General features: G+C 38.3%; 1 protein-coding gene across 11 annotated transcripts in view; it reads right to left on the minus strand.

The window, feature by feature from the left end:
- Window positions 1-16,718, minus strand: part of PCMTD1 (protein-L-isoaspartate (D-aspartate) O-methyltransferase domain containing 1) — a 91,801-nt gene that overhangs the window by 29,059 nt on the left and 46,024 nt on the right. For 5 of the 11 annotated variants that reach the window (XR_010598867.1, XR_010598866.1, XM_008168517.4 and 2 more), the window contains 2 exons: window positions 10,213-10,643; window positions 5,119-5,221 (listed from right to left, as the gene is read on the minus strand). The exons of 1 other annotated variant lie outside the window; for it this stretch is intronic. Coding sequence is in view for 6 of the 10 variants with exons in the window: in XM_008168517.4 (XP_008166739.1) it covers window positions 5,119-5,221; window positions 10,213-10,519 (410 nt within the window). In the remaining 4 variants the exon portion in view is untranslated. Of the gene's footprint in view, window positions 1-5,118; window positions 5,222-10,212; window positions 10,644-11,899; window positions 12,241-12,261; window positions 12,583-16,718 lie in introns of those variants that run through there. 5 more of the 11 variants (XR_010598869.1, XM_065585550.1, XR_010598868.1 and 2 more) reach the window with 4 other exon arrangements.

Below are 16,718 nucleotides of genomic sequence, written 5' to 3' on the forward strand. Positions count from 1 at the left end.
CCCAGAAGTAGTACTAGAATCCTAGTCACTTACCATTGCAGTTTTCTCTTTAGAAGAGTAGCGATAAATTCTTTTGATCCTGAGAAGAGTGTTGATATTTCTTTCACGACACTCACTTCAGCAGCTTACACACGTTTGGTTTTTGATAGGGTGTTAGGAGATGGGCGACCTAGCCCTGCCCTGTGGCTCTCCCTCCGAGACGGATATTCTAGGTCTAGAAGCCGACTGGGAGCAGAAAAGACAACATATTCCCCTTCAATAAACAGGTGAAGCGGGGCCTGACACTTTGCACATACGTGCTTTAGATAGAGCCTTCTTAAGGACTGAGTTTTTCCTTAGGTGGCATGCATCCTCGCTCAAATGTTAAATGTGGAAGCGATTCTTACCACACGTCAAACTCAGACCAAGATCATCCTTCAGTTAATGCCTAAATAAGCTCTCTTTTACAACAAATCTTTCCAAAGAGTCATCAGAATTAAGAAAGCACTTTCTATCTAGTTTGCTTCTAGAGGTAAAACTATCTTGTGAAACAGAATCAAGACAGCACTTTACTTGTCTTAGATTATCAAATGACAACTCCATCTCCATATCCAGTCACAGGAGAATTAAACCTTTACAGATTAGCGGGATATGGATATAAATACAAATGATTACTGGAATGATTTGCCTTTTTAAAGCAAGACTCTGAAGAGTTGTTTTATGTAGGGGAACAGCTTTAGAAGGGCCAAATGATGGCAGCTGATCACCCTAAGCATCGAAGAAAAGGAGCATGCTTCCCCCGCCCCCCAAAATTTAAGGATGAATATGCTACTTTCATAGAGCTCCCAGACTCTGATCTAAACCTGTTCGGCCTGCTAAGAGATTAATCTTTTTGCTATGAATTTGCTCATCAGGAATTGGGAGAAAATTATAGGTTATGCTATACAACACAAGATTTCTGCATGTTTCATCTTTTATTTCTCCTATAAAAGAGGATGTATAGTATACACTTCAAATAACTCCATGTGTTTAAGTTGTAAGAACGCCGTGTTAAGCATCAGGCTTTAGCTGCATGATCCCCAAGCAAAATCCCCATGTGCTGGGCTGGAAATATACAAAGCATCCAGGAAATTGTCCTATAGGTATCTACAGTTTTTTGCTTAGTGATTGGTTGACAAAAATTTAAGCTGAAAGAACCAAGCCAAGTAACAAGGTATTTCACTGCACTTTTTGAAGATGCACTGGTGAACTTCTTTGAAGGGATTTTTATATTTTTATCCAAGACATGAACACCAAGACAAGCACAGAAATACTGAAACTTTTGCCACTTGGAAATGTAGTCTGCTCCCATTGGGTTGTGCACAGAAGTGCTCAACACAGAAAGATTATGGCTTAGAAGTACAAGTGACAAGAACAGTCTGGAATAGTATTATTCAGCATATTACAGAACCTTTGCTTAAAATGTGTATTTAAAATCTAGTTTGAAGCTCCGTAAGTAGCTAAAAATAAGCTAACCCAATTTTAAAAGATAAGAGGTAGACAGTTAGGCCCAAAGACTCCTAGTCATCCATTGAATAAGTACAGGACAGGAAGTAGCAATTCAAACTTCCACACTTTGTCCTGTCAGTTCGCCTCAAATATAACCTCAAATATAATTAGTTTGAGTTACACCACCAAATAAGCAGATGAAAATTATTTTCAGTCAATAGACCCGTGCTGGGTTCAAGCCAGTGATCTAAGTGAAAGACTCTGCATGCCTTTCATGAACACTTTTTCCTGGAACGCTTCTCATCCAAGTATTGAGCAGATCCAATCTCAATCAGCTGAGAACAGAAGTCACAGACCATAGTATCCGCAGGGTAGGTATCTCATTTATCAACTGAAGCCCCAGGAACCAAAACGAGGCCTCCAGCACAATAGTATGTTCCTACTATGTCTTTAGGACAGACATCCGTTTTAAAAATATTTTATATATTTATAAACAAATTAGTAGGATCAGAAGAACAATTCCCTTAGAACACCATGTATCAGGTCTTCAAGATATCACCCATCCAAATACAGTATTAACTCGGTACAATAAGCTTTATTTTAAAAGAAAATAGCCAAAATTAGGAATATTCAAGATAGGAAAAATCATCCATTAGGCAGCCAACCCTTATTCCTTCATTTGTAACCTAATGGTTACCAAATATATTTTTATCAGGAAGCACTTACACACTTAACAGAATTTTGTTTGTTGGTTTAGTTTTTTTGAATAGCCATTGCTTGGTTGCTTATTGTTGCAAGAATGATGATTCAGTAACATACTGTGGCGTAAAAGATCCAAACTTGTTAGTGGGCATAAAAAACTTTGTTTAGGATACTTACATTAATCCCATGATCTAGTTACACAATGGAATACAGTCAAGTAACTTGCAGCTAAAAGAATGAATTAACTATCACCTTAATGTACAACAACATTCAGAGCACCACAACTAAATAAGTCTTAGTGAAGCAAAGGGGAAAAAACCCTTTACTATTTCAATTCATTGTAAGACTTCCATAACATATCTCAAAAAAACTTTCCTTCAAACAAGGTATAGACATTCATTTACATTCAAGAATAAGAACATACCAAGTTCAAAGTTTATAACTAAGTTTTTAATAAAGTGAAACAAAGGGACTGAAAATAAGTAAAACCACTGTTTTTAACCTTCATCTAGCTCAAAAATGGCCATATTTTTATTAAGTTGTGATTTGCATTATTTCTTCTCCTCTTTTCCTGCCTTCCATCCTTCCTTCCTCCCAAGCCCAAAAGATAGTTTTATGAATAAGTTATGAATGACTGAAAACTGGGTGATTTAATAAGAAACAGCATCCAAATCTTAAGTACAAGATCACTAATATAATCTTAGAGTGGAGAAAATCATTAGTTACTACATGTTAACACAGTTTTCTGTACAGATATGTCATGGATTAATTGCTCCATATTACTTAAAACACACAATTCTTCTGGCTATCATCCTTTTTAATTCATGCCAGTTTAATGCAGGGTGCACCAAGCCTCCAATTATATCAGGAGGTGTCTAGAACTAAAATGATGACGACAGTAATGAAACACACCCATCTTTTTAAATATAGTATCATTTATTCTATTGTGGAAACAAAGGAAATTAAATATACAAAAAACCCTATCAAAATAGCATTGAAGATCAGATTTATAATTAATTAAAGCAAGCAAGCGAATTCAGCGGTAAAGCTAACCACACCATCTATAAAACTTACCTGGCTGTGTTTTCTATCCTAACAAGAAGGGCTCTCTCTGTCTCAGTATGGGTGTAGGTCAGACCAGCAGAGGGATAGTCAACACCCGGAAGTTCAGGGGGAGGAAGAAGATGGGAGAGCACATACCCAGACCTGCCAGGACCTAGTTACTCCTCAACCTGTGAGAATATTCTTAGGGATGGGGTGGGTCTTTTCTGCCTCCCATTGGCTGGACACAGGGGTATATTACTCCTGGGGGAATTTTGCGTTACTGCGTGTGCACAGAATTCATGGCCCTTGCAGATTTCTTTGCTTCCCTGCAGAGAAATGACTTCTGATGGGGAAGCTAAGGGAAGCCGCAAGAGGGGTTATGTACCCCTCCCCAGCAGTCCAGGCAGGTTGGTTTGGGCATGCAAAGCAGCCGGTAGAGACTTAAATCACTGCCAGGACAGGGAGGCTGGGCAATCATGCTTGTGAGAGAGAGACACTGTCCTTCTTACTCACTATTGCGGCATGCTTGGCGTGAAGGGCCAGGGTTTTGGGGGGTTTCTGAGGAGGTAGGTGTCAGACCAAAATGTAGCAGCCTGCCTTCTTAGTGAATTGTTCCCATTGCTCTTAGTGAATTCCCCCATGAGTATAAAACAGGGTAAATGTTTTAAGGCTCCTTTACATTGCCAGAGTGGTATAAAAATCAGTATGGCCTTAAAAATGCTTACGGTGCTTTAGTGATTAGAACTGGTCTAAATTTTTGGGCTGAAAAAATTTCCTATCAAATGTGCTCCATGAACTGTTTGCTACTGACCATTCTGGAGGTGGTCAGCAGCCAATATAAATTGTGAGTTTGAGTCCCCAGCCCTTGCTTGCTGTTCAGTTGCCTATGATGTAACACTGAGCATACGGCTGCATATATTTGTTGACTAATAATTAGAAGGATTTCCTCCAATGCTCCCCACTCCCATTCTCCATCCATTGTACTGTAGTTTAAATAAATTACCAAAATAATTGAAACCAGAATGATTATAGTGCATTATTTTAACAAATTAAATATGGAGAATTTTAAAATATTGTGCACAGAATTTATTTTTTTGGTGCAGAATTCCCCCAGGAATAATATATAAGGGAGCTGGCTTTCATGCCCCTCCTCCCCCAAAATGTAAAGCCTTCCTAGACATCAGGGGATCTTTTGCCCATAAGGGGAGATGACATACCAAGGTCCCCTCTTGGTACCCTCTGAGGGGGAAAAGTGAGAGGATTCAAGAGTGAGGCAAATCCAAGGGGTAAGTCTGAAGAGTGGCTATCCTGAGTCACTGGTTATATGGTGGAAGCCCTGTAATTCCACACTGGACCCAATTAAATACCTGGTACGTGAGATGGGGATGGTGTATAATGCCACTCCCCATTGTAAAATTAACAACGTTGAAGCCAGCTGCTTAAATCCATCCCTGTGTCTCTTCCGTTCATCTGCGTGCACTAATCAACACTGCTAGGTTACATGCTGTATGTTCATATTCAATATCTAGGCACAGTGGTGCCTCAGACTGTTAATATTAATCTGAGTTGTTATACTCATAAATTTATTCCAGATCTGCACACAATAGAAGCTGCATAAGAACACAGCATAATAAAGTGAGTGTGTTTATGGCAAGAAGGCAGGAAGATAGATTTTGGCACTCAAAGATGTTCCCTACTTTAAAAAAAAAACAAAAACTATATTTTTTAACTTCCACTTACCTCATTTTAAATATGTCCAACAAACTTCAAATATGATTTCCAATAATGAACATTAACAAGATGTTAAAATTTGCAAAATGTCATTTATTCCTTAATATTGTACCTCAGTAAAAAAATCCAAAACATTTCTGGTTGCAAAATGAACTGGATAAGTGAGATACTTACTTATCAAAGCTATCACTATTTTTTATGAAGCTCTCCATTTTTTCCTTGGCATATTCTACCACATCTGAATGAAGCTCTATTCCATGATTTATTCCAAAAGGGCCTGTAATTAAAAAAGTTTTTTTTATAAGTAAAGTACTGTTTTATGCACTGGTATAACACCTTTCATCTAATGGTATCACAGTGCTTTTATTAACATTTGATTAAGCCCTCCATCACGGCTACAAAAAGGGATATTTTTATACTTTTTACAGATGGGTAAACTAAGGCACATGATTATTTAGTGAACCAGTGAAAAAGCCAGGAGTACAACCCAGGAGTTCTGGCTCCCTATTTCCTGTTCTAACATGCCCACACTACCACAAAGAAAGCACAAATACATTTTTCTTATTAGCCTTCATAAGAGAACGTTCATAAGGCAGTAAGTCTGATCTTTTCTTAGTCTTTTAATTAGATTTTAGAGTGGCACAAATTTTTAAAGACAGCAGGTGTTGATGGTTATAATGTATTTGTTTGTAGAAGGATTAAAAGTTGGTAAATTTAAAGCATATTATATTGACGTGGAATCATCTCAACCGATGATGGCATAGAGATTCAGCATAGTATGCGCATGTCTATACCCATAATTATACAAATTTCTCAATTATGCAGTTTCCTGAATCCGTATGGGGTATTAGCCTTCAGCCAACTGGACCACAGAAATCTACTAAAGTGCTATACAAGTATTGATCTACAACAGTACAGCGTTTGTGCAAGTCTCTATTCAGATTAATCCCACTGACATGTCCACCACATTCACTTCTAACTTAACTCCTTATCCTTTCAACTCATTTAGTAATCATATGTTTTTAACAAACAGCTTGAAAATGAATTTCAGTTTGTGGTAAAAGGGATAAGTCCACTCTTCTAAAGTAGAGAGGTGCAAGGAGCGACATTAAGACTAGAGTTAGGGGGGTTGCCAGGGTAAAGAGGTGGCCATGTTTGTTGTGGGCATAGAGAGATAGGAATTCAATATGTAATAGGCAGCCCACAGAACAGAGATTTTAGTATCCACGCAGAGAAGAGGAAAAAAAGCACATTTCAACCAAACAGCAAGTAGAGGTTGCATTCTATTAATTCAGTAATCACTATGCCCCAAGCCTTTACTTTTAGAATTATTTAGCCCAACACTTAATTAATACAAGAAGCATCCTCGAATTATTATTTCAGTAACAAAAAATTATTCATCCAGGGAAATTCATAAGGATTTTTTCTGCAGAACAGAGGTATTGTGAGCATTTAAAGAAAAAAATATAGAAGTATTTCCGATGTTTAAGTACCCTGGATAAAAATAAATAGCAGATTCGCAGCAAAGCCTGTCTTTTATGGAGAAAAAAAACGAATACATTCCATTTGCTAAGCGTGACCTAATGGTGCAACATCACCACAATATGCTAAACAACATCTGTAATTCTTAGCATGAAATTAGAACGTCTTGTACACCATGAACAAAGTGGATCCAAAAGAGGTCGTTACATGCATTGCTCATAAAGCTTTCCTGCTGGCAGACTTACAGGAGGCAGAGTGCTCCACAAGGGAGATACCTGCTTTCACAGCATTGAAAGGTGTCCTGTTGGTACGCATACATCCTTTATTAACTTAGCTCATTGCTTCCCTTTTCTGTCTTTTGCATTACTAGTAAAGCTGGCTGTAAAATGTGAAATCCCTTCCTGTAAAAATTTTCAATATTTTTAAAAACAAATTTACACTTGAACCAGGACAAAATGCAAAAAGGAAAGTGTGTGTGTGAAAGCATTTCAAAAAATATTCCATTTTAGGAAAACAAAAACAAAAAATTGTTTTTCATCTTCTTGTAAGAAAACTGCCTTTCAGACCCATTGCCTGGGAGGCAGAGAGCCCAGCCACTCCACCAGCCCTCACGCCCCAACCCTGGTTCCTGCTCAGCCCTTCTAGCAGAGCACTTTGGGCCAGCAGAAAGTGAAATTGACAAACACCTTCCAGATTGGGAAAATCAGAATGTCAGCTGCCAATGGAAAAATGAAAATTCTTCTGCAAAACTGAATTTTTCCCATAGAAAGAGGGTATTCTTCATCAGAATATCATTCTAACAAAAAAGTTTCTGACTAGTAATTAGAAGTAGCTAGCAAGCATTGTTCATTTTTTGTAAGAGGTGTCAGTGTTTTCAAAACAGAATATTTTAGAAAATCTTTCCTGGGAATCACAGCAGGTTTTCAAATATAATTTACTATAAATGAATTCACATTCCCCTAACCTAACCTCCTAAATTATTTTCATGTGTCTAGTATTTTTGCTGCACTCTTAGCTGTTTTCAATTACAGTTACCGCCATCTGTTCCAAAATTCATGCACATTTCCAAACAGATTAATTTTTACCACTTTTCAAGACAATCATGAAAAATATCAAACACATTTTTTGAATTTTGTGTCTGTCAGGGTAATGAGGAACATTTGTGTGTAATACTAGAACTTTTCATGACCAACGTGCTATGAGGCAGCAATTAGTTTCTGCAGCAACATGACTATCCAAAATATGGAGTGTAATTATACATACATTTCAGTATTGCTATGTGTTATATTGAACAAAACAGAGCTGGTAACACTATTCTCATTAGCTTTTCCAATTTAAGGATATGACTGTATATGCTATTCCAGAACAGTCTTACCAATTCATAAAAACTGACACTACCCTAACTTTTGTGTTACTTCCTCGAGTAATATTCATTTCCTTCACAATGTGATTATACTAACCTCATCAATTATCTACCACCATTATTAAGTCTTGGAAAAGTGTTTGCAGTTCTAATACCTTGTAATACTCAATTACAGAAATCAAAGGATTCGTTTGTACTGATCATTAAAATTATGTAAACTATGCTTTCCGTGTGTATTATCTTCCTTCTGTTTATATTAAACTTAATCTCTGACTAAAACATCAATATGGTATACACTACTACTCCCACCCTATACTGAACCATCAGATACCCAACCATTGACAAACAATCTTCGGCTTCCTAACTAACCCAATACAGTACAAATTGCAACAATAGGCTCCATTTTGAGAAGGTGTAAAGGTTCCATTTTCCACAAAGGGTCTGCCTTTATTAAAACCAGTAAAATAAACCTTCCTTTTCAAAAATATTTTGTTCAAATATTACTATAAATCTGACTAACCACGCTGGAGTTAAGAACTGCAGAGCAGGTTGTGCCTGCTGATTCACACAGTTAGAAGGCCCTCTGCTGCAGGTCTCACCCCTCATGTGAAAAGGTGGGGAGAAATCAGTCACTTTCACTACTTAGTTCTCTTCATTCACTTTCTGGAAACCAGCACAGGTCACTCTTCAGAGTCAGAATTGTGCTGGGTGAGGAGACGGCAGGCCAGGCAGCACACATCATACACTCCTGACCCCACAGAGATTAGTTAGATAAGGTAAATACAACCTCATATAGAGAAGCAGGTGCAGAGGATCCCTAGCCAAATAAAACAAATAAATATCAAGACGAAGGGCTTTATTTAATCATCTTCACTCTTGATATGATTGCGGGAAATATTTATGGATCTGCGCACAGGGCTAATAGCAAACAAAAGAGGAAGTAGTCTCTAATCATATTATATGTATATTTATACTTTAACAGCTACTGGGGAAGAACTCATACAAAATTGCCTATATTATCATCTCCCATAGAGATAAAACTCCCCAAGCTCATAAATAGAGTGCTAGCACAAGAGGTACAGTACATTATATGAACAAAGTGAAATGCTATAATTCTTTTAACAGCATGTACTGGAATTTTGAGTTTATACCTATGAATGAATATTTCACCAGAAGCATTACTGCTTACTATATTGTATTGGGTAAGGAAACGAATCTCGGTTTCCACAAGAGGGAGCACTGAATCAGCTCTTTGACTTTTGTTTACATTAAATTGGAAGGAATCCTACACCTCTTGGAAGTGAATTGACAGATTAAATTTGTTACACATTCTCCTCCCATTCAGAATAGTATCTGCTTCCCTTAATGGTTTTCTGCTCTCCATTATCTCTATTTGTAAAAATGAGTAATCCAAGACTTCAAGAACTCCATATACTGGAAAAAGTACACATTTTGTAAGATTGTTGTAGCAGTAAAAGTAGTGCTTCCTTAACTAGAAAACAATACTGAGAGATACAAATATTTATTTAGTGAAAGAAAAATGTGGCTGTCACACTTACATCCCACTACCAAAATAAATGAAATTCTGTTGTGTAATGCAAAATTATTACAATAGGTAGAAAACATCTGAGGATATTTATAAAAATCAGCACTAGAGCTTAGTTTTTCATTTTGAAAACAAATGCATTTTAATGTACATTTTCTGCTCTCTAAGGTACAGTTTTAAAATTAAATTCAGTTAGCAACGACATACCACATTTTCTTTTCAGCTGGTAGCACAGCTTTATTTAAGTACAGTTGAGAGGATGAGTAGTAAACTACACAGGTAACTTAGCTTAAAAAAAACCCAGTCTTAAGCAGTGAATATCTGCCATAAAATTTACTAATGCTGTTATTTAATCTAGATTATTTTGTGAAGAGCAGTTTACTTTGTGTCCTAAGCATATACATTTCTTGCCTTCTATGTGAGCAACAATCTTTAAGAGTCCTTAGTGAACTTAAACTGCAGAAAAATTTAGAAATAATGGTTTCCATACTCCCTGTTGAAAATCATAATATTCTTTGTGACTCAACATTTGGCTTGTGTGGGAATTACGGTGGTGTCAGAAAGGCTTGCAGCTTCAGGTGACTACAGAAGGTTAATCTGTGGCTGAGGCTTAAACAGCAAAAATATTGTTTTCATTAAAATCAATTCTTAAAAAATGCTTTTCAATAACAGTTTTTCTAAGAATTAGCTAGCAGCTCTTTCACAATATTCTGAAACCACATTCCAAATTCTTAACTCTATGCTTTTTTCATTACATTACTTAAAAACTATAACACATTAAATCACAAAACCCTGGCAAAGATGCTGACGTGTTAATCTAAGAATCTGTATTCAGTAACCAACATTTCATATATGTTTAAAATAAAAAAGAAATTACCTAATATTAATCCCACCATTGTACTCAAATATCCGGTTCCGCTACCGAGATTCAGAAAAGATAATCCTGGTTGAAGTTTCAATGCCTCCATGACTTCAGAATAAATGCAAGGTGCTGATAAGTGTATATTTCCATGCTTCCAAGCCAAGTCTTTATAAGCATTGTCCCTGTATCCTTCTAGATAATAATCACCACGGTCAATTGCTCTGAAGGCTTGCTCCACTCTCTCAGTGCGAATATACTGAGCTTCTTTCAAGTTATCAATTAAATCATCATTGTCTTCCCCAGCACTCACAGCTCCTCCCATGATGAATTTCTATGATAATTCAATGAGTTTGAAAATACATTAGCAGGAGCGTTTTGAAGTGTCAGTGTGTAACAGACGCTGTTCTTTTCCTTTCAACAGCACATCAGAACATCACAAATGAATCCTGGGAGGAAAAAAAAGTTTACTTGTTTTGAATTTCACAGGGAAAAAAGGCAGCATCAACTAATTAATACAGAGATCACTTAACAAAAGGGGTAGCAAGGGGAAGAACAGTAAAGCTACCGGTTTGAAGTGTGGTTCAACTTCACTGGAAAATTAACAAAGTATTAAAAAAGTGACAGTACTATTCCATGCCTAAATCTTTCTCTTCCACATTCAATTTACTTAGTCTACATGTACAAAGATTCCCCCTCCCCCCATAATTGTCAAGTCTGAATATTCACTGTGTTCTACTCTGTTTAGGCTCTTGCACTGAACTTATCCCCATGGTTTCTGAGCACCTTCAAAAAAAAGCTTTCAAAAAACATTGAGTGGGATTTTTCAATAGCATCTACATAACTTTCAGTGGAACTCATGCTTCTAAATCACTCAGGTACTTTTGAAAATCCTGCCTGGTATTGGACAAATAAGTGTTCCTTTCCTAAAAGAGGAAAGGTTATGCCTGGGGTTTTTGTTTATTTTCAAACTATATAATCCAAATCAATAAAGTTAAGCTATGTTCTTTCTGGTTTGCATCACTAGTGGTTAAACACCACACCGACTCCAGATGTCTTAACAGTTTGGATAATGATGCATGAGCTGGAATAAAATTCCGCTCAGACTCACATACTGGTAAAATTCTATGATTAAGTTTATCAGCTACAGGGAAATGGGGCATTTTTGGGAAAACACACCTTTCGAACATTCTTACTGCATCAAGAAGCAACAAAAAAGGGAGGGAAGAGGCAACCTTTTTCTGCCAATCACAGGAGTAATTGCTACCTTATATGTGGACCAGTCAATATAGGTAAGAACAGAAATCACAGTTCCTGTCTCAAAAGTTTAGTGGACAGTATTAGTTTCACAGTAACTGCATCTGTATTCCCCCGTTCATGGTCTACTCCATGAGTTCCCGCTTTCAGGTTTCCAGCCATCACCTATCTTTGCCTAGGGACCCTTGTTCCACTCCTTTCTGAAGAGGGGTGTGAAGGCCGCACAGTCCTCTGCCATCTACTGCGGTATCTCCAGCAAGCCAGTCGCCTAAAAGGCCAGCATGTGTACTTTGCAGTCTCTTCAAGAGCTATGACTAGTGTGTTACTAGCAGTTACAAGTTACCACATGGCTCTTTCTAAGCAAGCACTTTTATTCTTCAGATAAAAGCATTACAGAAAAAATATATTTAAAGACCCAAACGTTTCTATATGCATGCTAAAAGCTCACAAGAGACTACGCAGGATTATGGGGCTCAAGTTGGCAAAAGTCATTCCAACTCTTCTTCCAGGGTTGGGGCATCTCTTGGAAAGAAAGTCCTGTCCATCTGTTGGATCAGGAAGAAGAGCCCCAAGTCAGTGTAAACTCAGGCTATTTATCCAAAAATCTTGCCTTTGTCTCTTGGTCTCTGAATAATCCAGTTTGAACTAATATATGTAAGCCTTACTGGGAGGTGGTACCTTTCTGGGGGGTATTATAATCTTCACCACCATCCACTGTTTTTGATTCCTGGAGGAGCTGTGGCAGCCTGCCCTCAGGGAGTAGATCACAATCACCATTCATTTAATACAATGGACCCCAAAGATACTTACATTTTATTGAATAAGGTCACCCAAGGATATGGCAGGAAGTTGTCATATATGCCACAGACCTCCACCTAGGCTTCATATATGGATGGAGCCCCTCTCTCACAAACACGTGCAGAATATTATCTGCGCTGGTAGTGCAGAAGAATTACCAGCCCAATTCAACTCAAATGTGGAATGTTCCACAAAATCCAATACAGTAACTCCTCGCTTAACGTTGTAGTTATGTTCTTGAAAAATGCAACTTTAAGCGAAACGATGTTAAGGGTATCAAATTTCCCCATAAGAATTAATATAAATATGGGGGGTTAGGTTCCAGAGAAATTTTTTTCACCAAAAGATTATATATATATATATATATATATATATATATATATATATATATATACACACATATACATACACATACACACACACACTATAAGTTTTAAACAAACAATTTAATACTGTACATAGCAATGATGATTGTGAAGCTTGGTTGAGGTGGTCAGGGGCGGCTCTATGTTTTTTGCTGCCCCAAGCACGGAAGTCAGGTGGCCTTCGGTCCGCTGGTCACGCAGCATTGGCGGCGTTTCTGTGGATGATCTACCGGTCCCGCGCCTTCAGCGTACCCGCCGTCGAATTGCTGCCAAAGCCGCGGAACCGGCAGATCACCCACAGAAATGCCGCCGAATCCGCGTGACTAGTGGACTGAAAGCTGCCTGACTGCTGCCCTCATGGCGACCGGCACGCTGCCCCCCACGGCTTGCCGCCCCAGGCACCGTGCTTGCAGCGCTGGTGCCTGGAGCCGTCCCTGGAGGTGGTGAAGTCAGAGAGTGGGATATTTCCCAGGGAATGCCATACTGCTAAATGATGAAGTAGAACTCGGCTGAGGCCTCAAGGGTTAACACATTGTTGTTAATGTAGCCTCATACTCTACAAGGCAGCATGAATGGAGGGAGGGGGAGACAGCACGGCAGACAGAGACACATCCCCTGTGTGTGTGTGAGAAAGAGAGATACACATTGTCCCTTTAAGTACGCTGAACCACTCTAAGTAGATTGCCTTTTTAAGTAGACCAGGAAGTTGAGACAGCAGCTGCTGCCAGCACGCTCCCTCCATCCTGAGCCCTGTCGTGGTCGCTCTCCCCCACCCCCCGCTCTATGGAAATGGGGTAAGCAGGGGGCAGAAGCAGGGGTGAGGGGGACACCCTGATATTAGCCCCTCTCTTCCCCCTCCACAGCAAGCAGGAAGCTCCCAGGAGCAGTTCCAAGGCAGAGGGCAGGAGCAGCACATGGCAGTGAAGGGAGGGACAGCTGAACTGCCGGCAATTGATAGCCTGCTGGGCAGCAGCCCACAGGGAACTTAAGGGAGCGGGAAGCTGATAGGGGGGCTGCCGGTCCATCCTGGTTCCAAGTCCCCACCAGCTACCTCCGACAGGCTGCTCTTTCTGCAAGCAGTGGACAAAGCAGGCGGCTGCCAAATGACATTATAAGGGAGCACTGTGCAAGTTTAAATGAGCATGTTCTCTAATTGATCAGCAACGTAACAACAAAACAAAGTTAATCAGGACGATTTTAAGTGAGGAGTTACTGTACACGTGGGAGCTCTGGTGGTAGAACTTTTCATGTTAGCCACTAGAGGACAAAAAAAAACTACAAATATTTGTATTACTCCAATCACTAGATTGACAATGGTACACACATATAAACCAAAACAGTAAAATAGGAGATGAAAATAGCACATTTAATTTGCATATTTTTATTTTAAAAAAATAGTGAATAAAATGTTAGCAGAAATTCGCCTGGCACCAATTATCTGCTAATTAATGTGTGCCAAGCAAGTATGGGCATTTTGCCTTGTATGGTTTGAACACATTCTAATAGAATATATAAGACTTCATTCACAAAAAGCATACCAGCTGCTATTTTACTACTAACTACTTAGACACATTCCAACTGGCACTTGCAGCCAGGATCATATATCCCAGTGAGGTTTTGGCCTATTTTAGAATACTCTCTCATATATTCCTATTCAAATCCCTAATTTATGCATTCCTATTTGTGTGGTCTAAGAAGTTGGGAATTTGCAAGGTTACAAATCGCAGGTATACACAATTGTACAACCCTACAACTGACTGAAAATCTGGCCCTTAACGTTAGGTTTATTGAAGTGATCAGTGCAACACTCTTGCTGGAGTGAGGTACTTTAGCAGAGAACCTTAGTTATACATCTTTAAAAATGTCCATAATACTGCAGAACTACTGAATTCTGTGACAAGAAAAGCAAACAGAATGAAGAGACTGATGTAGAAATATGACATTGATACAAAAACTACATTGGGGCATCATTAATGTTAGGAATTTAAATACACAAATATCAGGAATTTCAAGGAGTGAAAATGCTCCCAACCTTAGCTCCATTATCACTGTATAAAAGAGTTCTGTAACTATAAGAATGGTTTCACTTAGCAACATAAAAACCTCAAGCTGAATCAATAATCGCCATTTTCCTCTTAAAGACAAAGGCTCCAATTTGCTGTTGTATGATGATGTAGTATTCTCATCTTTTAGGGTACAGATCTATACACAATTCAGTGGTAACAACTTGTCTTCATAAATTTATATTTATGTTCTTTGACTCTTTACCTATACAATGTTTTGTCTCAGATAATATTTTAACCATTGAAAGTAACTCAAGGACAAATATTTTGTACACCTTGTATAACTTTAAGTAGTATGGTCCCCTCTGGACTTGAATGTGAGCACAAAAATCAATATGGGCATTTTGGTCCTTCCATCATCTTTTGTTTTGCTGCTTTGCCACCAGATGATGGGCTTTTTGTGTCCAAAATGAATGAAACAAATACAGTAATACGCAATACAAATACATTGCAAATAATGAATATATGTTATGGAGAATGAGGGAGCCATCTGTATATTTCATAAATATATGCACCTCAATTTACCTGCTTGGAGTTAAATCAAAGGAAGCTGATAGGGGTATACACACAGGAAACAAATCAAAACAATGACAAAAATAAAGTACCCCCAGAAAGAATACCAAGGGTCATTAACGGAACAATGGGGGTGCTTTTAACTGGTAAATGGCCACCTGCCAAGCTTTAGGTTAAAGACCCTGACCCAAAAAGAGGAAAGGGGGCAAATGGGCAGCTACAACTGGAGGTGAGTCTCTCAGAGAGTTCTGCAGAGGTATTTGTCTCTCCCAGTTCAAGGGTAGGGATGTCTATATTCTTTCCTTGCAATTAAAACTTGCAAAGGAATAAAGTTTAGGTAAGACCCGGGTGTTGGGTTTATCCCTTTTCTCTGCTTGCTACATACCTTTGGGTGAATAAATAATACTTTGTTTTGAAAAACCTATTTCTGAGTCATTTTAATCAGCCACTGCTCAGATTCCTGGAGGAAAAAGGCTTACAGGTGCCATGCACAGGTGAATCTGTCATGTTATCACAGTTGGTAAACTGGGGATGGGGAGTGCAGCATGGTAGTGATAGGACTGCATGGCTCCACCTGAGATGGGTGAAGATGAGTGCACCTCTCTGATGACAGGTTGCACTAAGAGAAACTAAAGAGATCTAAAGCGCAACTTGCCCTCTAACAGTGATACATGTACTTTAAGAATTGCAGAACTGTCAAAGCAGAATCTACAAAACAGTGACAAAATGTTCAGGAATGCATGATCCAAATGGCTGAATATACTGGGGAAAATGCATTCATTACTGGAGAACTGCAAATTGCATGTTCAATTTGAATACTCATTTGTGAAAATTTACCTTTCAAATTCAATAAGTAAAACTATTTGAATTCTCCTAATAAGATTCTTAATGCCCAATGGATTTGTTACATGCACATTTTCACAAACCTTTCAGAACATTAAGCTGATTGGATTGCATAAGAACTGACACCCACTGCAATCTATTCATGCCCTTTCAGTTTTGACTTTACATATCTTTATTACCCCATGTAGTATCTCCCCTCTGCTACACACTTAAAAAAATCCCTTTTTAATTTTAGGCCTTTAAAAGCCACTAGTATAACCATATTGGTCTTACTACTTTCCATTTTCCTTCCATTTGTTTTCTGTTGTGCCTTGAAGATTAATCCCTTCAGATATTAACTACTTCAGTTCATGTTCATGGAATCCTAAGTATAGACTTAAATAGGGGTTTTATTATTTATTTTTAAAGTTCATTATCTTTATACTAGTGCTTTCATCCTCTATTCTTAGTACCATGCTCTTCTGTGAACAGCATTACCTAAATGTCCAGGTTCTCAGCCAATTCTTCCATACTGGCCAATATAAGAACTAAAATACCTATGATCAAGTTAGTTCCACTACTCTCCAGAACAAGATATCGGATAACATTTTCAAAAGTGCCTAAGTTCCAGTCTCAAAAGTGGCTTGGGCATTTAGGAACATAAGACTCATTGAAAGTTAATGGGGTCCACATGGCACAGGATCGA

Source organism: Chrysemys picta, chromosome 2, assembly GCF_011386835.1.
Source record: "Chrysemys picta bellii isolate R12L10 chromosome 2, ASM1138683v2, whole genome shotgun sequence".
In the NCBI taxonomy this organism is placed as follows: Eukaryota; Metazoa; Chordata; order Testudines; family Emydidae; genus Chrysemys; species Chrysemys picta.